General features: G+C 42.9%; 4 protein-coding genes across 5 annotated transcripts; 3 read left to right on the forward strand and 1 right to left on the reverse strand.

Moving 5' to 3' along the window:
- Nucleotides 1–824: 824 nt before the first annotated feature.
- Nucleotides 825–9,670, forward strand: elovl5 (ELOVL fatty acid elongase 5). Its single transcript, XM_053875103.1, has 8 exons — nucleotides 825–931; nucleotides 3,669–3,731; nucleotides 3,908–4,095; nucleotides 5,296–5,373; nucleotides 5,667–5,838; nucleotides 5,991–6,115; nucleotides 6,250–6,384; nucleotides 7,145–9,670. Exons 2-8 carry the CDS (start codon nucleotides 3,674–3,676, stop codon nucleotides 7,241–7,243), a joined length of 855 nt encoding a protein of 284 aa, XP_053731078.1. The 5' UTR covers nucleotides 825–931; nucleotides 3,669–3,673; the 3' UTR covers nucleotides 7,244–9,670.
- Nucleotides 8,807–14,053, reverse strand: fbxo9 (F-box protein 9). Its single transcript, XM_053875102.1, has 13 exons — nucleotides 13,874–14,053; nucleotides 12,443–12,514; nucleotides 11,984–12,115; nucleotides 11,863–11,920; nucleotides 11,688–11,784; nucleotides 11,448–11,578; nucleotides 11,258–11,372; nucleotides 10,329–10,447; nucleotides 10,125–10,215; nucleotides 9,969–10,064; nucleotides 9,538–9,631; nucleotides 9,282–9,436; nucleotides 8,807–9,225 (listed from the first exon to the last, which is right to left on the reverse strand). Exons 1-13 carry the CDS (start codon nucleotides 13,874–13,876, stop codon nucleotides 9,117–9,119), a joined length of 1,272 nt encoding a protein of 423 aa, XP_053731077.1. The 5' UTR covers nucleotides 13,877–14,053; the 3' UTR covers nucleotides 8,807–9,116.
- Nucleotides 14,054–15,037: 984 nt separating this feature from the next.
- On the forward strand, nucleotides 15,038–20,401 carry LOC128764805 (serine/threonine-protein kinase ICK-like). Of its 2 annotated transcripts, XM_053874975.1 has the most exons (15): nucleotides 15,038–15,182; nucleotides 15,998–16,260; nucleotides 16,329–16,383; nucleotides 16,590–16,643; nucleotides 17,043–17,164; nucleotides 17,237–17,316; nucleotides 17,379–17,511; nucleotides 17,587–17,758; nucleotides 17,944–18,111; nucleotides 18,236–18,619; nucleotides 18,695–18,897; nucleotides 19,001–19,143; nucleotides 19,211–19,330; nucleotides 19,577–19,684; nucleotides 19,756–20,401. In XM_053874975.1, exons 2-15 carry the CDS (start codon nucleotides 16,160–16,162, stop codon nucleotides 19,905–19,907), a joined length of 1,995 nt encoding a protein of 664 aa, XP_053730950.1. In that variant the 5' UTR covers nucleotides 15,038–15,182; nucleotides 15,998–16,159; the 3' UTR covers nucleotides 19,908–20,401. The 2 variants fall into 2 exon arrangements, with proteins under 2 accessions (XP_053730950.1, XP_053730951.1); XM_053874976.1 differs by lacking the exon at nucleotides 16,590–16,643 and having other exon boundaries at nucleotides 19,756–20,395.
- Nucleotides 20,402–21,866: 1,465 nt separating this feature from the next.
- Nucleotides 21,867–23,479, forward strand: LOC128764836 (glutathione S-transferase alpha-4-like). The gene is made up of 7 exons (XM_053875035.1): nucleotides 21,867–21,956; nucleotides 22,145–22,286; nucleotides 22,357–22,408; nucleotides 22,556–22,688; nucleotides 22,752–22,887; nucleotides 23,017–23,142; nucleotides 23,224–23,479. Exons 2-7 carry the CDS (start codon nucleotides 22,200–22,202, stop codon nucleotides 23,344–23,346), a joined length of 657 nt encoding a protein of 218 aa, XP_053731010.1. The 5' UTR covers nucleotides 21,867–21,956; nucleotides 22,145–22,199; the 3' UTR covers nucleotides 23,347–23,479.
- Nucleotides 23,480–24,125: the final 646 nt, after the last annotated feature.

Below are 24,125 nucleotides of genomic sequence, written 5' to 3' on the forward strand. Positions count from 1 at the left end.
TGAGGACTAAAAACAAATACTATTATTCCGGAAATTCACCGTCGCATCTCGATTGCTTTGTCTCTATTTAATTTAATCTCGTCTTTCATTGATGTCGTTTTTGTTTCGTCTATTTTGATCAGTGTTACGAGTGACTCGACACATGCGCGGGAACCTTCCAAACTGAACGGTGATGCATGTCACCGCCGCTTCACTCATGCTGCGGGTAATTATTGACAGGAACCTCAGGCCAGCGGCGCGGCAGCCAGTGAGGACAGAGAGCCAGACTTCTGTTGATAAGTGCGCAGCAAATCGGCGCTTCCGTCTCGCACTTCATGACGCAAAGCATTTCCAAGCATAATGACGATCATAATGAAACGTCACAGGCCTCAACGTCATGGGAGAGTTGAACTCGGAGCCAAAAAAACGTGGATTTGTCTGAATATAAATTGAATTTAAAACTGATCAAGAAAACTGGAACTGTTGCAGTGCATTATGGGACTTGCAATAACAACAATGAGACGTCAGATTGAAACTTGCTCTCATTCATACATTCTGTGTAGTTTATCGTTGTGAATCCGGAGTGTTTCATCTTTTCACTCTCACACGCACCCATCTATCCCCACTTATTCCTCTCATACAGGAGAGCGTTATGTGGAGGGCATGAACCCATGACCTAGTCAGACCTCATTCATCCCTCTCTGATACCAACTAAGAAAGGGTTTGTATGAAAGTAACTTCTTTATCGCTCGCAGTAGATGTAAGGTTTTTGACTGGGAGTTGTGTTTGCTGATTTCAGTGTTGGTGGCCGTAGATTTGACAGTTGGGCAGGGTTTAGGTGCATGTGTGCACGAGTTCCCTCCCACTAAGTTCCACCGAGCGACAGGGCTGCACATTGTGCTCAGATCGGCCGCTCAGCCCAGAGTCAACACCGGCGTGTCTGTGCACTGAGGTAGGTGGATAAGACTGATGGACCTGGCTTGTGTGTTCTCAGCCTGTGTGTGGGTGTGTGTGTGTGTGTGGGATGAGTGAAAACAGTGACAATATTGAAGCATGTAAGTGACCTGCTGCTGAAAGGCTGCTCACAAAACAACTTATTTCAGTTTTATTATCAGTCATTTTGGAATACTGGTGCTACCTTTTAGGGTACACGTGGTTAAATTAGCAGTACAATGGTGGCTGAGAAAGTGATTTGATATTTGTAGTGGAAGAGTAGTAGCGGTACCGCTGCTGGAAGCATTGATAATTACCATGTAATTGCATAGTGTTGTGGTGGTTACTGTCCAACATCATGTTGAAGTAGTCGAGTTTGTATACATATCAGGAATATTAGCATCATTATAATTCATTACTGGTCATAATGGTGATAGTTGGCACAGTATTTTTTGAGGCAGTCAATAATAAAATCAAACAGTGGTGAAAGGACAATAAATTTCATCTGCAGTGGGAGGTGTTGACAACTGCTCGGGGAGTTTCTTGTGAGTCTTTGAAGTGAGTAATAAAAAAAAAGTATAAATAATTTGCTAAACACTTCAATAAAAACACTCACGTCACTTCCAAGGGGGTGTAAAAAATGAATGAGGAATGACTTCAATCGCTCATCGCCACTATCAGAGCGAAGGCTTACACGGGACAATGATACAGAAGTCTTTTTGGAAGAGGGCAGCTTTAATGGTTAATCTGTCACTGGCTGCTCTGCATTGTGGGTCACCATGATCTGATTCAGGACCAGCAGATTATAATGTTGTGCTGCTGTCTGCTGCAAACTCGTATCAAATAGATGTGCTCCCAGAGTGACCTTTCCATGTATGTGAGGGTTTTCAGGAAAAATGATCCCAGGATGGTGCACTGGACTCGACTCATATGATTGGATGACGACCCACATTGAGAGAAGGTGTGGATTACAATGCACTTCTGCAGGTCACTGTCAGATTTCAATCAGAGCTGTCAATAGATTTTTTTTCTTTTTAAATCACACTAGAGCTTAAAGCTTGACTTAAAGGAAGATTTATTCAACACAAGAGCAGCCAATAATGTTTACAATGTTGGGCTTTAGGCATGTTTTTGAATCTTGCCTGTGCCTGAGGTTCTTCTAAAGCATGTTCTTGACATCATCTGTTATGTTGGGTTGTTGGAGTAAACAAATGTTTACATGAGGAAAGCATTATCGGCCTGTCTGGGGGTGAAAACGGCTTAAGTTTCATTAATAACACATACAACATGTGTGATTAATTAGCCATTAATCGCGAGTTAACTGAGTTTAACTGAGCGATTAATTGAGATTAAATTTTCAATTTAATGACAGCCCTAGTTTAAATATTTTATTCCTAAGATAAAGATGTAGGTACTTTATAGATGACCATAAAATCTAAGCCTTCTTATTAGACCTGCCAAAATATTACAATTTTTTTTTTAATTGCACAGTTTAATTTGTGATTAATCGTGAGTTAACACTGCTGTGGTGCAATTAAATGATATATATATATTATTATTATATATTATATATTATATATATTGTATACTGTGCCGTTTGCACACACAAAGGACTGGATTTGTGTGTTTTTAGCAAATGTGGTGACACTATGTAACATAACTCCATGAGACCATGGGAATTTCTTCTGCTAGCTGACATGACTGAGGGCAGTTCCAGTGAAGGATGTAGGTTTGAGAGGCTTTAAGTTGGTAGATCACTGAGGGCAGGGTTGGTAGGGTAAAGGCAGTGTGACATTGGCGTATAATGACATAGAAAGAGGGATTTGTACCGTGAACACAGCCAATCACGGTTCGCATCAGGTGACTAAGCCGTCAGTCTGTACCGCTGCCTGAGCACCACTAAACCAACTATTCAAGACCAGCGTTCTTCATGCTTCGTCACAAATGGTCTCAGAAGTGGGGTGGTAGTGTGTCATGCATATGGAGGAGCTACTGGAGTAAATGTACATGTGTCGCTGAACGGCTAAGTGAGTCGAACAAAAGAGGAATAGACAGTGAATGCCTGATTAAAGAGCAAGACTCTCAAGGATTTTTTTCCCTCCAAAAGTTCAGATTCAGATGGTGCCGCAAGTGGGATGGTAAAACATGAGGTGCAAGAAAGGCGTATAAAAAACAATTAAATCACAGAGAAAGGAACCTAACAGGGCTTTGTTGCTTGACCTCCGGAAGGGTTGGAGAAATATGATGGACCAACTGAAAGAAAGTGAGTACTGACCACCATTCTAACACTCCAGCCCTCGGTTATCAACGTAAGGCTAGGAGGCCCTGGACAGGTGCTCAACATTCCCCGTGCTGGCGTCAGAAGTGGGATGATTTGACAAAAAATACCTTCAAGGATAACAGAGCACCTCAGTGAAGAACCCAAGAGGGACGAATGATGGGTCCCTGTGAAGCCCCTGAACGGATTGCATTTCATGAAGGGACGGCTTCCCCAACAGCTTGTGGAATGTGATAGAGCACCATCAAGAGATTGAGGATGTATTGATACTACTTCACACAAAGACTAGTGTTGAAGCCCAGTTACGTAAAGGTACTCCCCACCACCAAGCAGGGTATTAAATAGTGAGAGAGGCGATAGATCCGGAGGAATAATTGAGCAACAGACTCAAGAGATGAAGAGTATGAGGGGAGAATTTGCCACTTCAAATTACACCTCTGGAAACAAAGTCCATCACTAAAGTCCGATTCATTTCCAGGAGACATGGAGCACTTTGATCAGACACTCAACATCCACCTGGAGTCCTGGCTGGGTCCGCGAGGTGAGATGAGCTCTTCCAACTTTAAAATTCTGGTGACAAACCCTGCAGGTCTTCAGAGAATCTACCCTCTGATGTTTGTGTACCAACAATGTTAAACAAGAAGTCAACTCTCCAGATAAATACACACATCTTTCTGGCTCGCAGGCGTGTGCTAATCCAGTTTGTCCCTCTCCCAGATCAGCAGGTGAAGGGATGGCTCCTGCTTGACAACTACTCGCCGACCTTTGTGCTCACTGTCATGTACCTTTTGATCGTATGGACGGGGCCCAAGTACATGAGCAGCCGGCCGCCACTGTCATGCAGAGGACTCCTCGTGTGCTACAACCTGGGCCTCACACTTCTCTCCCTCTACATGTTCTACGAGGTATTGAGGTCATGGGGCGTGGTCACACAGATCGGGTTGGAAAATAGAATCTGATAAGATAAATTGGTGAAGTCATAAACAAGTATCTGATAGGTTGCAAGTGTGATTCATTTCAAATATGCTTGCATATTCTATTTACATTTCCATGAATCTCTATGCAGTAACTTTTTGAAACTACACACAGACCGATTTGACTCAGGTGACTTTGACGGTCCGAGAACATATTGAGACCAAGACTAAGACGGTCTTGAATTCTTGACCAAACTGAATACAGAATACTGAAGCATAACTGTATCAATCACATAAATACTCTGATTTATTTCTGACAAAAGAAGAGAAATGAAATGAAATGCCATCATTGAATCCAACCTTTACTTTGTTCTGTACTCAGTTTGGTCTCCCTCTTAATCTTGCACCTCGTCTTGGGCCAAACCCGGTCTCGGGGCCCTGAAAGTCTTGGTCTGGGTAGATTAAACAGAGTGCTGAAGAAACTAAAAACCCAATACAAAGTTCTTTCAACGGAGTAGTGCAGACAATCCAGGGACAGGGGGAGGGTTGGAACTTGGGGAGAACAGCAAGACCAACAGTCTGCAGTCCTGACACCACCACCTGAACCAGTACAGATAGAGCAGGAACTTAAAGTGGGTGAAGGACAGTCTGTTAACAGGATTGATCAGAAAATATAGCAGATGTATTTGGATTAAAATGGTAGTTAGGTTGAGGTATTAAAAGCAGAAAAAGTAAACTAGGACAATACCAGGACATTAATAAACAATACTTCACAAAAATACAAGGAAAAAAATAAAAACACAAGACTGACATTATGATCATTGTGTCTGACAGATGGAGGTTGGCTAAAATCCAATCCATTTGTGCAGTCTAAACAGCATATTTGTTGTGAGATTTCTGCCAGTTATGTGAGGGACTTGATCTTTAACAAACTATTGACTGGCTGGAAACATGTTGAACACTGAAGAAAGTGATTTACGCTGCCAGCCACTTCTCAGGTCATGAAAAATTCACACACCGTGTGAGGCCTCAGTCCACGAGACCTAAGTAGGATATAAGAATATCAAGTCAACCTTGCAAAATACTTAACAAATGGTGCCCTCTGCCACGACTCTGACATGCTCCATGCTAGTATTCCGTTCGGCTCTATGGTGAACCATAAAATCACAGGTCTCTCCGGTTTGTCGTCAGCTCCTCAGCGCGGCGTGGCACGGCGGCTACAACCTCTACTGCCAGGACACGCATAGCGCTGGCCCGGCGGACACAAAGGTGGGTCACTAACACAGAACCAATTTCAATTATTTCCAGTCTATACAGTTTCTAAATCCAATGTCCCGGTTCCAACAACTCATAAATCCCGGCAGATGAGGGCCAGCGGGTCAGTTTTAATCTGAGTCATGTCAGTGCGATGACCTCATCGTTGTGTGTTGCGCTGGCATGGAAGCAAGTCTCAAAGGAAAATGATAAGAGCTTAAATTCCTGATGACATTTTCGCATGCTGCATGGTTCTTTCTGCGTGGAGCTCAGAAAGCATCTCTCATGAAGATGGATCCTCTCCGCAGGTCATGAACGTCCTGTGGTGGTACTACTTCTCCAAACTCATCGAGTTCATGGACACGTTTTTTTTCATCCTGCGGAAAAACAACCACCAGATCACCTTCCTTCACGTCTACCACCACGCCAGCATGCTGAATATCTGGTGGTTCGTCATGAACTGGATCCCCTGCGGCCACTGTGAGTGAGCCAAGTCTCGCTTCTTTCGCTGACATTCTGAATAATTCACAAGATATATCGGACTATGTTGAACCTGGGAATGATTCTGTCGATTTTCCAGCCAGTTTATAAATGAGTAGCAAAGATGAGCAAGATTTGTCATGCGTCGACAGCTTTCTTCGGGCCCTGCATCAACAGCTTCGTCCATGTGGTGATGTACTCGTACTACCTGCTCTCGGCCATCCCAGCCATGCGGCCGTACCTCTGGTGGAAGAAGTACATCACACAGTTACAGCTGGTGAGCAGCCTCCCCCCCTCCATCGTCCCTGGACTGTCAGGAACACCGTCCACTCCAGATATTTTGGTCTACAGATCAATAAGACCTTCCCATATGGTCCCTGCGACCTCATCTGTGTCATATTTCCTCTGCAGATCCAGTTCTGTATCACCGTCCTGCAGACGGCCTCTGCAGTCATCTGGCCGTGCGGCTTCCCCTTCGGCTGGCTCCTCTTCCTCATCTGCTACATGATCACTCTCATCCTCTTTTTCTCAAACTTCTACTTCCAGGTCAGTTCCGTCAGCGCCCCTCGCTCGTGATACCGACCCCTGCACCTTCCTTCCACTCTGCATAATGCAATGAAGCAATTGAAGTTATGCTTTCAATAAGGGTTGGGTCTTCAATTAATCACAGAAAAAAAGATTTAAAAAAAGAAAAACCCTAATGTTTACAGTAAGATCATCAAATCAGTTATCAACATTTTCGTATCAAGTCCCACTTCTAGTTTCAAAGTTGTTTACATAGTTGAAACAAATTTTTAGTTTTAAGTTTTACATCAAAAGATGTACACATTTTGATCTATTCATCACAATAATCCAGGTTCAAAAATGATCCTTTAAAAAAGACATCTTGACTCAGCTGTTTCATATCAGTATAAAAAAATAAAATAAATAGAGAATCCAATCAGTTATTTTTGCATCTGTACATATAATTTATATGAATGAGTTTTGTGTCTCTCTCGCTCTCTTTATGTATATAAACTAGACATAAACAAGACATACACAAAGCTCAAGAACAACACAGTCAACACTGACAACAGTGTGTCGACAATGACACCAGAAAAATAAACATGGCAAGTACACTAAACAATACCAATAAATACAACAGTAATGTGCAGAAATGATAACTGAGAATCCAGTCTAAATGAATTATTAAAAATTACCCAACGTCTATAAGTATTTCAATGACTGATATGGAATTGCTAATCGATACATGTCGGCAGGGACTACAGCACCTCTGCAGCACTAACATGCCCTTGTCTTCCCTCAGGCCTACAAGAAGCACAAAGCAGTGGAAAGTCACCAGAACTCTTGGCGCTCCACAAATGGGAATGCAGACTCAAAACAGCGACAAAAGAAAGTGGACTGATCAGCAGTTTCCTAATCCTCAGTCGCTGTTAACAAACGCTGCCGCACTTCTTATCAAGTATTTAGCAACAGTCGTTCTTTAGGCGACGTTTGTGTTAAATTATTCATGTTCTCGAGGTATGACGAGCTTTGGACCAGCTCTGAGCGTCCAGGTGTCCTGCACCTTCATACAAGCGTGTTCCTCAGCTGCCTGACGTGGTTGCGCAGCTGTCTCTCTCTTGTTACAAGATGCCATGTTTTGTTGTAAACAAGAGAATATTAAAACTTCACAGATGATTTAGATGAATTATTCTGTTCCAATATCACCAGCAGATTCATATTTCATCACAGTCCAGAGAACGTTCCGCTGTTTAAACATGAAAAGGTGATTTTTTTTTTTTTGCATGTCGCTGCTTGAGTTTCGTCGACATATGTTGCATAATTCTCAGTGTAATTTATATAACAGCGACGGTAACAGTAGATATGCATGGAATTCACTCAGTTATAGCCACCAAACTTGCTCCCCACAAAACACAAAACACTCATTTTACATTATCGAGGGGGGGTGGTGGATTTTTTATGGTTGAATGAGATTATAAAATGTGGCGAGCAGAGGTTCCATGGTTGAACAGGAGAGGCTTTTATCTGACGTGTTTCCGCCTGGCTTCAACACTTGGGTTTACTGTAGCTCTTGTGTACACAGAGCACAGCACACGCTCAAACTCATCAGGTTTTCGGAAACGTTCAAGAAGCTATTATATCGATAGGTTTGTATTGGTGTTATCACAGCCCTGTCACCCGTTACAAGGCAGGAGGTTGTAAAAAACATTAGACTTGATACCAGACATGATGTCACACTTGCACTCGTGGCAGCTAATCAGAAGTTTGATAATATTCTGACCCAGGGTTCTCCCCGAGCAGACACCAGGCGCGACGCCAAGGATCAACAGATAGTGAGTCCTCAACTGACAACGGATCCACTTTTCTCAGACACACTGAGACTGTAAAGTGGAGCTACATTATATACTTAATAGTAGAAACTAACTAAGTAGAATATACAAAGTCAAATCAGAAGGTGCCTCCACCACCTGAACCTCTCCAGACCATTTACAGCACCACATGCATGAAACTGAGCCTGGTATTTCCATCTCCTTCGTCCAACAAATCCATCACCTCTTGAAAAGTTGAGATTAAAATTGTTGGGAAAATGCATTGTAAATGCACACATTACCATTTAGTCTGCAGATAGATTTTTTTTATTGTTTTTGTACAGTGGAATATTAAAATAACTTTTATAACTGTCACAAGCGGCAGAATGGATCAAAGCACGTTTATAGCGCCTGACCTACATTTGTGTTATAGCCAAGCCATTGGGACACAAATCATAGCCGAGTAATCTAATACAGTTTCAATGTTTTTTTTTCTCACCAAAATCCTGTTTGATCCATCTGTGGTGGCTCTGAGGAGAATGTTAGATGGATTATCCTCCTGCGTGTCCTCGACAGGATGGGAGCACACACACACACACACACCTGCAAGGTCTGTTGTCAAACTCCAAGAAACACAGTGGTATTGTTTTGCAAACCTCTGTTCTTGAGGCGTTTTTTTATTCATGCTTGGGAATTTGCAGCGAAAATACAACCAAGTTAACAGATTCGGTTTACAGAGCAGTGAGGTTGTTCAGTTGAGGAAAAGTGTGCGCCGAGACACATTAAACGTGAACATTCATCGGGTCGGGGGGCGTCACTGATAAACCTCTCAACTTCCACTGCAGAAAGACAATATTCCCAGTATTGCAGGGATCAAAGGAGTCAGCAGCTTCATCAGACTGGTTGTCATAATTTTGGTGTGAAGAACCTCAGCTAGATCATGAAGCTTCTTAGGCTGCGTGCAGGTTACAGTGGCTGCTCCGAAAAAGCTGTGTAACTCTTGACACGTGCAAAGTAGAAAGGGGTGTACATCTTGTCCAGGTCAAAGGTCGTGTCGATCACTTCCCCGGTCCGCCTGGAAAGAAAAGCAGATGCTTAAAAGTGTCTTTCGTGTGTTTACGTGAGCCTTACTTGTAGGTGACTTGGTACGAGTGCTGAAACCACTCCAGCTTGCAGAAGCGCTGGCGCCCCCTGGAGGACAGATGCAGTCCCACATAGAAGTTTTGCTCGGCCTCTGGGGCTGGGTTCCGCCTGCAGAACCGATTCATTTGTTTGTCAACTGGTTTCTGTCGGGAGAAGAAGAGAGGAATGTGAAAATAACATCACATTATTGACAGGCGCTGGATTTACAGTTGGCCACTGAAATAAACATCAAAGGCAAACTCACCTCTTCTTTTTTCTTGCAGAGAACAGCATAGACTTTGGTTTGATTGTCTCGCTCCTGTGACAGGCGATAGTGACCAAAGAGAACCGACTCCATTCTGCAGAGATTTGGGGGGAAAGAAACTTCACACAAGACGTCCAAGACTTCTTTATTTTTGCTTAACACAGCACAGTAACGTTCACAAGGGGTTGAAGGGAGGAGGCAGCAATCCACGCAGCAAAACATTGATGGCAAAAACAGAAATAAATGTGCTTTTTTTTAATCACTGTGTCACAAATATTCAGTGGCGCTTGCATCATATCAATCGATGTCTTAAACCAACTGATTTGACAACGTAACTGACCACTGACTTTGTCTTTGACGTTCAACAGACTAGAAACTTCTCTCTTTCATTTCAACCTTACACTCAAAACTCAACATGAATAAAGTCCTACCGGGGGTTCCTAGTTCGCAAGCGCGGGACAACAGTCAGCGGGTCGTCGGGGGTCGTCAGCATCATCACGCTGCCGTCAGAAAAGAACCGCAGGTACCTGTGACGTCAACGCTGAGTTAAGTTCAGCTCTGAGCCAAAACAGACGCTGGATGTTCACCTGTAGAATTCCACATGGTGCCAGGCCCGGTAGAACCCGTCCAGAGACTTTTCTCCTTGCCGTATGTACGACGCTTTGCTGATGTAAACACCTGTTTAAGTCAAACAAAGGGTTGGATGTGGTCACATTTCAGCATTGAAGACAACCAAACTGCACACTTGTGTCAGCCGATCCAAATGGAATCCCTTCCAACGTCGCACTTACCATCAAACCGAACACGTGGCCTCTGCAGAAACATTTCCCGCCAGGACAGGTAGGGTGCAAGTTTGGTGCAGTTCCTTCCCCACACTTTGAGACATGCTGAGCGCCAAAGCTCAGGCTCCCTGGACAAAAGGAGTAGAAGTAACTGTCAGGCTTTTAGCTGGGATTTTGAAACGAGTCGTCCAAAACCCAGACCCCACATGCATAACCTCGCCCCTTATCCAAGATCAGCATGCAGTTGTATCTAAACCTTCACAACCAGAACATTCATTCATTCAAACAATACATATAGAAACGCTTGTCAATTAAATAAATAACTACTCAAATTTTTATCCCTGTTAAGCTATTTTGCGCTCATTCTAAAAGGGCTGTGTGTTCGTCCGCTTGCCGCCGGGCAGCAAATCTTTCAGACCTGGCTAATGAACAATATAATAGATAATATAAATGACGACCGTGATGACCAGAATATGGTTACAAAAGGTTCGAGAATCTGCGAATTGGGACCAGATTTGGCAAACTAACCAGGCGGAAACACAGTTTTATGTAAACCAGTGAGATGACATTGTGAGTTGGGCATTATACAGGCACTAATAATACATTTAGGGCGTCCTGCTGAGGAAACAGGACGCCGGGTTTCCATTTTTTCATGTTTTGCAGTTTAGCCTCTAGCTGTTATCAGGCTTTTAGCTAGAGGGTGCAACCCTCTAGCTAAAAGCCTGATTGCAACCCTCTAGCTAAAAGCCTGATAACAGTCCATTTAATATCTTAAAAATGAATCGACAGTCAAACGTTCTGTGAACATACACTGTAATCCTCCGACAAACTTGGGTCACAATTCTTCAGTTGATTTTTAAAAAAGGCACAAAGCAGGTTTTGAGATGAATGGAACACTTAACAACTCCAAATGAGAGACACAGATTCACAAGACTGACCTCGCACAGATGTAGAACCCTCGACAAACCAACGACAGCTGCTCCAGGGCGCGCATGTCCAGATCACTGGACACAACCCAACGGAATATATACATCAGGATTTCCTGAGGCAGCTCTGCAGTCACATGACAAAACAGATACATGGGTGAAGGGAAAAATCCACACGAGGCCATGGAGTCATTGTTTTTACCAGAAATGTGTCTCTGAGTCCCTCCCACCTCAGGAGAGCAGATCTTTGGGAAAGCGTTGTCCAGCGTGAGCTGCTGCTCGAAGTAGGTGACCAGATCTCCGATGTCGCAGTCGACGTCACTTTCTTCACAGCTACAAAAACAAGTCAGACAATAGCTCATGTTTTCTTTAGGTTAAATAAATACAACATTCAAATCAATGAGTGCAACATATTTTTTAAAAAGCAAAGAAGGATTCTTACAATTTTCTTTCCACTCCATCAGTATCAGGACGACTGTAGTTGATCCTAAATTCAATGTCAGGGACGAGCTGCATGGCCATACGATAGAACTTAATAGCTGTCATAGAAATGAAAAGGTGTTGACTTTTACAACACTCCAAACAAAAGATAAACCAAATACACGCGTGGCACCGACCTTCATACACAGCTCCATCTTGTTCTTCTTGAACAGCTCTCAAGAAAAGCTCGGCGGCCTGACCACAGACGATTCATGTTTACAAACCGACCTGAATTCTGTGAGATTCATGTGGGCATACTTTTTCCTCCCGAGCAGCGTCTTGCGTCTTCTTCAGACTTGAGCCGCGCAGCAGTCTGCCGCCCTGTCCACTACCCTCTGAACTCGGCTTGAGTTCCGACATCCACTGCGTGCGGAATGCGTGGAGCTCCAGCTGGAAAGGAAAGTCACACACATACACTCATCAGTATTTAACTTTTCCCTAAACAGTAATATTCTCATGGTCAGAATGAAAAACACCGAACTACTGCCAGACTACAACTGGACCCATTATCACAACAAACAGAACTAACCATCTAAAACAGGATGAAGGTGGTTGTAGACAAATCTACACATCTGTGTTTCAAGGAAATCACAACAAGACTGATACTGTATTAGATTTGTGCGTACATCACAGGCACCAACAAAGATCCAGGGACCAGTGGAGTGTCATCTACCAGAGAACAAGTTTGTGAGCCAAGATTTTGATAACGTCACTTACGTTGAGGTTGGGATCATCCGAACCTTCCTCTTCCTCCTCCATAGCTCCTTCGATATCTGCATTTTCTTCAGCCTGTATAGCATAAAAGCTGCTATTATCACTGAAAAGTAACCTGAATAATTTATTAACCTTTTCTGAAATCATTCCAAAATTAGGATTGTTGTCATTGTTGATATTTTTTTTACATAAAAAAATATGCAATGTCAAGTAACTATTATTCATTAAATAAATTCACTAACTCCCCTAAATGTGTTTGAATATTCCTTTTTCAAGTGTTTTACAAACATGACATGGAGGTTCATAACTTGAGGAGCACTGTACAGACCCAAAATATATCTTGCACAATGACAGACCCACAATGACACTGACAAATTTCCACATCACTACTGAATCATCATGCCGCAGATCATGAAATTAGTGGGACTGAAAAACATTCAGACAGAATAAGTCACCACAAAAGGCTGAATCAGGAGCACAGGCAGAGTCGCATCTTGCCAAACACGTTGACAGGCAAGGACCTATTGCTATTTAAAAAATGTAAAATATGTAACGGTAGCTTTAGGGCTTCAGAAATTACTCACCAACACACCAAATATAAGGTGCGGTCAAACCTAATATTACCAAGAGGCCTGAAGGATTCTATCGATTCAAAGTGGTCCCCCTCAACACTGTGAATAGGTTTTTGATTTATACATTTTTTATGTTCTCCAGTGGTTTGTTCCCTTGTTGAATTTCATTTAAGTAAAGGACAGTTATACAACAAGTTTACAGGGTTTGAAGTCAATATATTCTGCACTGATTTAATGTTTTTTCAATGTGTTGTTTTTTTCTTTTTGCAGTTCAGTAGTTAAATTAAAATGTTATTCATATCAGTGTATACGTTCACAATATGCAGGTCTGGCTTACAGGGAATTTGTGCTCGTGTTATCAGATTTCACGTTGGTCGTACAACACAATGCTTTATTGTTTTTTTTTATGCAATAATGCAAAAAAATCGAACTCTGAATCGCAATAATGTCAAAATAAATTGCAATTTAATTTTCCTCACCACATCTTTCAGACCTAATAACCAGTAAGAACACACTACTTACACATTTGAGACTGTTTTACACCGTGGTTTTGTTCATTCTCAGATCTATTTCTATAAAATATTAACTTGGACTTCTGAGTTGCGTCCACAGTGGCTGGTCGTCACTTCCGGATACCAGCTTGTTATGAAAAACAAAATGCATGAATTGTGCAACACGAGTAGCTCATGGTTGCAAATCTATCATTTGTGTCGAGCTTGGATATCAATAAGCTTGTGCAATAATTCGGTTTGAGCCGGGTGAGACGCTACACGGCTGCGAAACTCGTGTTCAGCTGTAGAGCTAATGGAGCTAACAGCTAACAGGCTCCTGTCGGAGGAACGACGTGGAAACCATGACTCACCATCACGGCGTGGCCAGATAGTTTTCTCTTGACGCTCAGAGTGGTGGTCAAAACTCTCTCTTACAGTTCACGGTCGGAGAAACGGACCACGCAGCGGACATATTTGCGAGCTCGCATGAACGCAGCCATGTCGCTGAGTTGCACGGAGCTCAAGTACCGAGAACTAATAAAACCTGCTCAGCTGGCTCGCTCGGCCCCTTTCTGCGCGTCAGCGCGCGTCGACGCTGCGCGCGGTATTTTTATCGCAATACTTTACTCAAAATAGCACTTTAAATGTTTGTGCACTAATACAATGATCAAATAATAATACAATAGATAATATCAATGTTTAAAGTTGCATCATTTTGACGCACCAACCACCGTCTAAAAAACTGTTTTGCCACGATTGTGCAGAAGAGATTCACAAGTTTGATCCTTCATTCATGAGGCTGCTTTTTGTCAGTTCAAGATGAAAGATGATTTCTCTCAGAAGTCATACCTGGAGTCTTTACTCTGCCTGATTGAAACCATGAAGCATGACATTCTGAACCATGATCGAAAACTTATGTAGGATTATAAATCAATTCATTGATTGTTTGTGGTACAAAACACTAAACATTGGATGTTCAATGCATAACTGGAGAAACTGATGTGATCATTATTCTAAACAGGATGAACACAACTCTTAATCTTAAATCGTGCCAAACGCTTTGTGTTATGAAAAAAAAAAAAATCCAAATTTACCTTTAACAAAGTCGATGCAAGACGAAATAGATATTGCCCCTGATTACTCGTGTCACATCTTGGTGGACCGACGTTCACTTCTGTTCAGTCGAACAATAAACCTTGCATTTAAATGTAGCATGGCATTTTGCAGAATATATTGTGCATTATACAACATTCAAAGTCCATAAAATGTACATGAAATGCAGCCCAAAAATGTTGCTGGATGAACGACGAGCACAGCTTCCGGTCTTGTTTCAGGACCGTTTTAACGATGTTGATCCTATAACATGTTTATTTATTTAACCCCTTAAATTGTATCTTTGAATAATTTAAAACCTAAATTTGGGACGGTTCAAAAACTGTGCGTGCGGTCAGCGAGATCTTTAATGCCAACGTGCGCTTTGATTTGCTGTCCGAGATCTCGCAGTGATTTACAATATCGCGAGATTGTAGTCGGGAGGGCCTAGCGGGGATGTTGTTGTCGGTGAGGTGGGGGGACTAATCTGTGCTAAAGCTCTAAGTACAATATTACTCCGCGGAATTGTTGTAGCTTGTCGGCCTCGAATGTTTGGACATGTGCTCCCGTACTGCCGACCGAACAGAGGTAAGACCGATGCGTTATTTTGCTTCATAAACTGTGCTGGACCAAGCACTCAAATGTACTGCATCGTATTTTGGTTTTCATGGACCATCGAGCTCCACAGTATTGACAACAAAGTCGCCACCTTCGATTGAAATTACGAAACCAGCACATTGCTTAAAGTCGGATAACTCATTTTATAACCTATTATTATGTACCATCGCCGTCTAACGGAGCTAATCTTGACGTTTAGTCGGAACCTTTACTGTATTGTTGACGATGCCAGAGTGTAGTTCACCATATTCTGTAGGTTAAGTTTAATACCTCTGACCTTGTGTCCAATTGTAGCAAAGCATTAATGAACTTTCTACTTCATTTGCTTGTCTTGGGAAGTATTAATCCAAGATACCTTATCGTATTTAACTTGCGTAGGAGTTTATCACTGCTGGTCGGGAAAAAAAAACTGCACATATTAGGAAGCAACTGAAATATCCCCCGCAGCTTTTGCGCTATGGTCAATAATATCTGGAGAAGAAGACGAAGAGGCCACAAACCAGTCGTGACTGTGAGGAGTCAGATCCCAGCCACAGGAGATGGAAGTGTTGACCTGCGCAAGCTCAGCTTTTACAGCTTTTAAAATACACTCAAGAGAAGCTATTATGGAAGTGTTGTGTTTTGTTCATCCGTTTTTCATTTGTGACTGGCTTATATATGTGATTATTTGTAAAAGAGAAACTGGTCATGTGTGAGTTAATCTTCTATTTAAGCCAAACAGTGAAACAAAATCTGGATGCAGCTCAGTTGTAGAATGTCATTATTTTCTTCTCCTTCACCCTCAGGAGCAGGAACGTCTGTGACGCCATGAATCCTCCAGCCCTTCCCATGTTTCCTTGCTGTTGTCACAGAAAAATCTGGTTGCATTCAGTATCAGAGGGGAGCCAACACGTTGTTGCTGCAAGTTTCTAGCAACCACCAGGTGAGGGTATGGAAGGACAGGCACCATGAATAGATACACCACCATCAAACAGCTCGGGGATGGAACCTACGGCTCCGTCATCCTCGGACGCAACCTGGAATCAGGGGAACTTGTCGCCATTAAGAAGTAAGTTGTGGTTAAAGGTCATCCATCAATCAACAAGCGCATTGTTTTAATTCAGTTTTTTTTTTCAGAATGAAAAGGAAGTTTTACTCCTGGGAAGAATGTATGAATCTCCGTGAAGTTAAGGTTTGTTTTTTTACTTAAATTAAATTTAACTTAAAAATATTTTATTTTCAATTGATTTCTGTCTTCAGTGTTAGTATTTTGTGTAAACACATCCTTGCAATACTTAAAAAAAGTATTATAGGAAATGCCCTTTTGCCACATTCAATGCCTCTGAATACTCAAAATTTCAATTTCATTTAATTCATTTTTTAACCTCTTTATTCTAGTCATTCAAAGCCTCCTTTCATTTTTGTTTGATCCACTCCAGGACAGCAAGGAAGGTGATTTCCATGTTCACTGGTTTTCCGCCTCTTAATCCCCTCCCTTTTTAATACCATAGAGCTTCACCTCAAGCCTGCAAAAGTGCAGCTGAATATCGAAAAATCCTCCTGTTGCGCATGAAAATCCACAGCTTGTCAACCCGCTGCGGCTTGATCCTCTCCTGAATTTAGAATGGGTGAACCTGTGCATCTCTTTACACCGAGGCTCTAGCTTCTAGTCCTGCTTGTATTGGAAGCAATAAACCCAATGCTGGAGGAAATTCCCCAGACTCCATTATTTTTGTTTTTTAGTCATGTATAAGATTCAATTTCCACTTGTATTTTGCATGTATCTGCTTGAGCTTGTATATGTTTTAGCGATTCTTCGCGTCGTGTTTAAGTTTGTTGGTGTTCTTACAGTCACTGAAGAAACTCAACCATGCAAACGTGATCAAACTGAAGGAGGTGATTCGAGAGAACGACCATCTGTACTTCATATTTGAGTACATGAAGGAAAACCTGTACCAGCTGATGAAAGACAGGTCAGCTCACGCGTGTGAAGAACCTTCTGCTTAAGTGTCACGCCCGATAATGACTTTTATTTCTCATCCCAGATCACGCTTGTTTCCAGAGTCGGCTGTCCGGAACATAATGTTCCAGATCCTGCAGGGGCTTGCATTCATTCACAAACATGGTGTGTCACGCTCATTCCCTTAGGTCCCTCTTCAGATCAGTGACTTAGTTTCTCTTTTGAAGGTTTTTTCCACCGAGACATGAAGCCAGAGAATCTGCTGTGCATGGGTCCAGAACTGGTGAAAATCGCAGATTTTGGACTTGCGCGGGAGATCAGGTCTCGACCCCCGTACACAGACTATGTCTCAACCAGATGGTGAGTTTGTAGGCACCAGCAGGGTTGGCAGTGATGCAGGTGATATTGTTAATGCTGCGCTTTTGTGTGGGTCAGGTACCGAGCTCCTGAGGTGCTTCTCAGGTCCACGACCTACAGCTCGCCCATCGACCAGTGGGCCGTCGGCTGCATCATGGCAGAGCTTTACACTCTCAGGCCTTTGTTTCCTGGCTCCAGCGAGGTGGACACCATATTTAAGATTTGCCAAGTCCTCGGTACACCGAAAAAGGTATCGCTGCAAAACCTGTGATGGAAAAAATGAAGACAAAATTGGATTCGCCTCTATATTCACGTCAAATTTTTTTTTCCATTTCAAAAACGCTTCATTTAATTTCATCAGAACCAAAATGTTATCCAATAAAAATGTGGAATTTTTACCATTAGCAAACATAAACACGGCTCTTTCTTTCTAAGAACGACTGGCCAGAAGGATTCCAGCTAGCGAGTGCCATGAACTTCCGCTGGGCTCAGTTTGTCCCCAGCAACCTGAAGACCCTGATCCCAAATGCGAGTCCTGAAGCCATCCACCTGATGACAGACCTGCTCCAGTGGGATCCCAAGAAGAGACCAACGTCTGCTCAGGTGCGTATGAACTGTCTTTTGCTGTTGACAGATCAAGTTTGAGAAATATAATAGAAGACAAATGTCAGAATAAATACATGTATCGGGGCACGTTTGAAGGTCAAGTATGCATGGTGGTCTGCAGGCTCTCAGGTACTCCTACTTCCATGTGGGGCAAGCCTTGGGGACTCCTCAGCAGATCCTGGAGCAGGGCAGACCGCAGCCAGGTCCAACGCCTCTTCATGCTCCGTTACAACAGCCTTTACAACAACAGCAGCAGCCACAACAACCACTGCTGTTAAAACCAGTCCCCCCCTCGCATCCTCCTCCTCCTAACCAGCACTGCCCGCCTTCAAGACCCCTGCAGCAGATCCAGCCCTCCCCGGTGCCGGCAGCTGCCCAGGCTGCTTCGTATCAGCAGCGTTCGGAGCTGGTGAGAGAGCAGCAACCAAAGCACATTGTGAAGCAGGAGCAAGGAACCACTCAGAGTCACCTGCCTTACATTGTCGACAAAAGTCTGCAGAGCAAGGCAAGTCTGTCTGAGGCCCTGTGTGCGCTCGACTGTCCGCTGTGACGCCCGGGGTTTTCTATTTGATCTTCACAGACGAGACAAGAGCCTGAGAACACAAATGTACTCAACTATCAGGTGAAACCCAAAGGAGGGCGGCGGCGCTGGGGCCAAGTCGCCGGTCACGCTAAAACAGGAGACTGGGACGACTACGAGGAGACGGATTTGTCTTTGAGCATCCGTGGGAAAAATAACTTCCTCAGTGACAAGTCAAAGAAAGGGATGGAGACTATGAGCAGGTGAGTGTGTGTCAGTCTTCTTCATGATATATTATGATTTGTTTTGAACAACTCTGAATATGAAAAGATAAGATATAAACGTGCCGACTGTGATGTGGTCCAGGTACGGAAAAGCTCTGGATTTCAGTCGACCCAGCCAGAAGGAGGACGGACCGCTGAACCTGAACAAGACTTCCTCCTACCAGGAACCTTCCAGGACTGCGTCTGCCAAACAGCACTACCTGAGGCAGTCCAGATATTTACCTGGTAATACCCACCCGTTGTGTTCTCCTGATCGTCATCGGTCTGTCTTGACCTTGGATATGTCATGCAGGCATCAGCGGCACAAAGAAGAATGCAGCCATAAATACAAGTAAAGACATCAGTGGCAGCCATCTTTGGGGGAACACAAATATTCCGTTTGGGGGGACTCTCCCCAGCCGAGGCTCTCATGGTAACCTTTCACCCTGCACTCTCAGTACAGCTTGTTTCATTGGCTGCTCCGTTAGTCATAAAGAGTGGCGACTGTTCTACTCCAAACCAACTTGTAAACACTAAAATACTCTTTGCTGCAATTCCACTGCGCTCCTCTAGATGGCAGTGTTGTACCCTAGTGTGGCATGTAAAGGCTTAATGTGGTGGTGTACAGGGATTCCTTCCTCCGAGAAAGTACCAAGTATTTCTTCTTGATCATTGACAGGCACAAACACAATCCCAGGAGGATACGCGCCATCTTTTTCCAAAAAAGACTACTCTTCTGCTGGACACAGAAGACATCAGGGTCCTTCAGTGGAATCAACAGCATCAAGTGAGAGACTGACTTCATATATTTACAATTCCATCATGAAATGATCCGACAACACGTCTCTGGCTTTTTAGATTATGCAACTTGGCGGTCGGGTCGAGCTTCGATGAACGCGGCCGTCAACATGCAAGTGTCCAACAAGAGCGCCGGTGGTTGTCTGCCCCGCGCCCCAGTGTCAAGCATCCACGGACGAACCGACTGGTCAGCCAAATACGGACACCGCTAGTGGCCTTGCCAGGCTCCGATCTATGCTCGACGCAATCGTTTACCTCCAAAGAGTTTGCCTGGTTGTTTTGTAAACTGTACATCTATCTGACAGCAATAATACTGGACTCTTCTCTGTGTGCTATGGATGTTGTGAATGGTGAAATATTTAATTGTATGTTTTCAACAACCAAAACTATAAACTTGGATTGCACCGGTATGTTTTATGTATTTCTGTAATATATCTCCTGTCCTACTGAGGTCACCCTCAAGCTTTATCACGCAAAATGTTTACTGGTATACATGAAATGTGTATTACATTTTTTTTTCAAACCTGCTGTCTGGCCTTTGTCATTCACAAGAAAAAAATATTAAAGAAGGGAAAATACTTGACTGGGGAAGTGGGGAGTGCAAAGAGCAAAGAGAAGCGTGGTATAGAGTTCACGTCGTACAAGCAGTGCAACGTCTCTGAATTACAATAATAAGTCTCAGAACATTGTCCTGAGGCAGTGCATTCCATGCCAAATGATCCCGTGGTGACAGTCCCTGCATTTCTAAACACTTTCACTTGTGATAGAACAACAAAAATAAGACGGCCATTTATACCGTCATCCTTAAGTGTTGGTTTTTTGTGTAATGTGGGTGAATTCTGTTGAGTCTCATGATGTCTTCAATTTATCTTTTGTCTTGGACGCAACATTTCAACGTTAAAATATATTCCATACACGTTTATAAATGCATATGAATCTGTTTTATTGAGTATTTTATTATAATTAAACAATTGAAAAAATAACTATATTCACCAATTAAATACAGTTAAATAAGTATGTATGGTGATATGTATGTATGGTGGCCCTGGAGGGCTAACAAAATTAAAAGGCCACCCGTATGGACAGTTTGGAAGGTTGAATTCTTAAAAGAAGTATTGCACAATAAGTAAAAAAAAAAAAAGAATGTACTGTACAGGGCAAAGGTCTTGACACGCCTCTCATTCCATGCGTCAAGACAGCAAATACTACAGATTCATAGTGAAGGCATCAAAGCTATGATGGAATTTCATAGTAAATAAGTGTGACATTATTTACACGTTACATATTTTACATTCTTCAAAATAGCCTTTGCTTTGTTTACAACTTTGCATTAGCTCATTGAGAAAGTCAACCATTTTCAAGAAACCTTTGGCCTGTACTGTGCAATGAAAAAACAAAATGCCATGACAATACAATGTTACTCAACCACTTTTCTTAACCAATAGCTGTTAGTAGTAGTAACTTTGCAACCTTGAGAGTTTTTTTTTCCTCCAGCAGTTCATATAACAAATTATGCAGGCACTGTATGAAAAGTGCAACATCATGGTGAAGTGAAGTACATGTTCTGATGGAGTCTTATCTACTTGAAAAGAGAGGAGGTGAACCTTGCTCCAATCACCGTGACTATGCTTTATCAGCAGTTTTATTACAGTGGTCATTACAATGATACAGCTAGCACTGTTTCTGATGTTTTTGTTGCTACTTTCCACTAATACAACTGCTACTACAGCAAACTGCAACGATGACTTCACTGCTATCACTGCTTGCTCTCATGCTGTAACTACTACCACTATGAGCGCTACAACCATCACTGCTGTTGGTAATGACACTACCTAGACTTTTGCTACAACTCCTTGACTAGTACATTAAAAATGAATAACAATTATAATAAGAATGGGGATAATGATGAACTAATAATAATAAAAAATAACTACTGCTGCCACCATTACTGCTGTTAGTGATGCTGGTGCTTCTTTAACTGCAACTATTATTTGTGTCGCTGCTTTACTTTAACAGCAGGTCATGTGGCTGCAGCCAGACTTCCTGATGCCACAGCTACACTTCCTGATATGCTACAAGACATGTTCTAAACTCCGTTTCCCAGGATCCAGTGCAGCATGTGAACACGGTGCAGTGTTATTGGTCAGAATCCACCAATCGAGCTCTCCTGGGCTTTTTTCCCCCTCAAAGCTGAATCCTATAAAAGAGTGAAACTTGCAGACTTCTGCCTCACTCTCAAATTGGGTCAGAGCCTCTTTAAGGTAACCAACTTTGACTGTATTTTGTTTTTGAAGCTCTTTTAGAGAATGTAAACTCAGGATGGGGACACTATTTGCAGCAGTTTTTAACACAGTGTTGGCCGGGTGTGATCATGATTCACTTGCAGTTTGAGTTTGCACAGTGTGTTTCGTGCATTCGGCTGATGGACTGTTTCTTTGTGTCTGCCCAGCTTCACTGTACTGAGGAGCACCATCATCATCGTCATCAAACAAACAACAAGAAACATGTCTGACAAAGTTGTGCTGACCTACTTCGATGGGAGGGGGAAAATGGAGTCAATCCGCTGGCTGCTGGCGACTGCAGGAGTGGAGGTGAGACCCTCCACATTGCTTCGTCCAGAAATCTGGCTCCGAAAATCACTTCCCCATTTCACTCCCACAGTTTGAGGAAGTTTTCCTGACAACTAGGGAGCAGTATCTGAAACTCTTGAGTGGTGAGTAGAAATATGAATATGAATAAAAGATACGTGTTCATATATAACACATTTTGCAAAGTCATTCAGGTTATTATGTAACAGGACTCAGTTGACCTCTGGCATGAGTTCAGCCTCAATCCTGTCCTTCTTCTCCTTGGCCTGCAGATGGCGCACTCATGTTCCAACAACTGCCTCTGGTGGAGATGGATGGCATGAAGCTCATCCAAACTAAGGCCATCTTACACTACATTGCAGAGAAGTACAACCTTCACGGCAAAGATGCCAAAGAGCGAGTCCGGTGAGTGACAGCACACCAGTCCTCCCCAGCCATTCACTGTCTGACACAGGTGCCTGTGTGCAGGATCAACATGTACACAGAGGGGCTGATAGACCTGATGGAAATGATCATGGCGCTGCCTTTTCAATCGGATACTGAAAGCAAACTGGCGAACATTGAAACTAAAGCTAAAGAGCGCTACCTGCCGGTGTTTGAAAAGGTGTGTCTCTCATATCTCATGACAAACACCAGAACGGTGCCACAGTCACAACTGGTACCGCACGTGTGTTCGAACGTGTGTAATAGAGTATTTACTCATGAACACGTGTGTGTGTGTGGATGTTTACAGGCTCTGTGTGAAGGAATACACCTGGTGGGAGGGAGAATGACCTGTGCAGATGTGCTGCTGATGGAATGCAGCCTGATGTTGGAGGAGAAGTTTCCTGGTATTCTAGGTGACTTTCGCAACATCAAGGTAGGCACAATAGACAGCACCATGTCAATGATACACAGGTGGTTATTGATAGTTATGAATTATTATCAACTGCTTTTTCAGTCTTTCCAGGGGAGAATGACACAGTGTCCAGCGATCAAAAAGTTCCTTGAATCCGGCAGTAAAAGGAAAGGTCAACCAGATGCGCGCTACGTCGAAACAGTCTGTAAAGTGTTGAAATTCTAAACACTGGCATCGGTGGTCGTCGCCGTCCCTGACAGCTCATCCACAAACCAGATCAACAGCACTAAAGGACGGATTTTTATTTTCAGATTTCAATGCTTCACATTGGCCACTTCAATAAAGGTGTTTTGGGGCATTTTTGTGGCTTTGCATGTATTGATCAGAGAATTGTTGAGTTGATTTGAGGAAAATATATAAAAGTGAAAATCAAATCAAATCAAATAAAAGTGTCAGCATATCAGAGGGGACAGCGCATGTCAGGTGTTTAGGAGACAAAGTCAGTGAGGCGAGATGGAGATGGTTTGGACATGTACAGAGGAGAGAGAGCCAGTACATTGGTAGGAAGATGTTAAGGTTGGCTCAGGTAAGTGGCCTCTCCAAGACCCACCAGATAAGCTGCCAGATCCTGGACTTTGTAGTATCCTTTGATCCGATCTGGTCCCACGACTTTCTCAGTCATGAAATTATCATCAACGTCACTGAGAACCTTTGCACTATTTCTTCAATAGCAACTCGGAAAAGTGCTCATATGAGTCCAAAGTGATTGTAAACTGTCCCCAGAAATGAGACACATTCGAGGCGGACACATTCATTTCATAACTTTAATGTCATGGTTTTGTTCCATGGACATATTCATATTTTCCCACAATTTTGTCAGTAGCATCAAGGAAAAGTGTTCAGATGAATCCAAAGTGATTGTGAACTGTAAGGAGGCAGGAGACACAATTGGAGACCGACCTAGCATAGCATCTAGGAACAAACTAACTTTGAGATGGTGTGGA

This window comes from Synchiropus splendidus, chromosome 9 (assembly GCF_027744825.2).
Source record: "Synchiropus splendidus isolate RoL2022-P1 chromosome 9, RoL_Sspl_1.0, whole genome shotgun sequence".
Classification (NCBI taxonomy): domain Eukaryota; kingdom Metazoa; phylum Chordata; class Actinopteri; order Syngnathiformes; family Callionymidae; genus Synchiropus; species Synchiropus splendidus.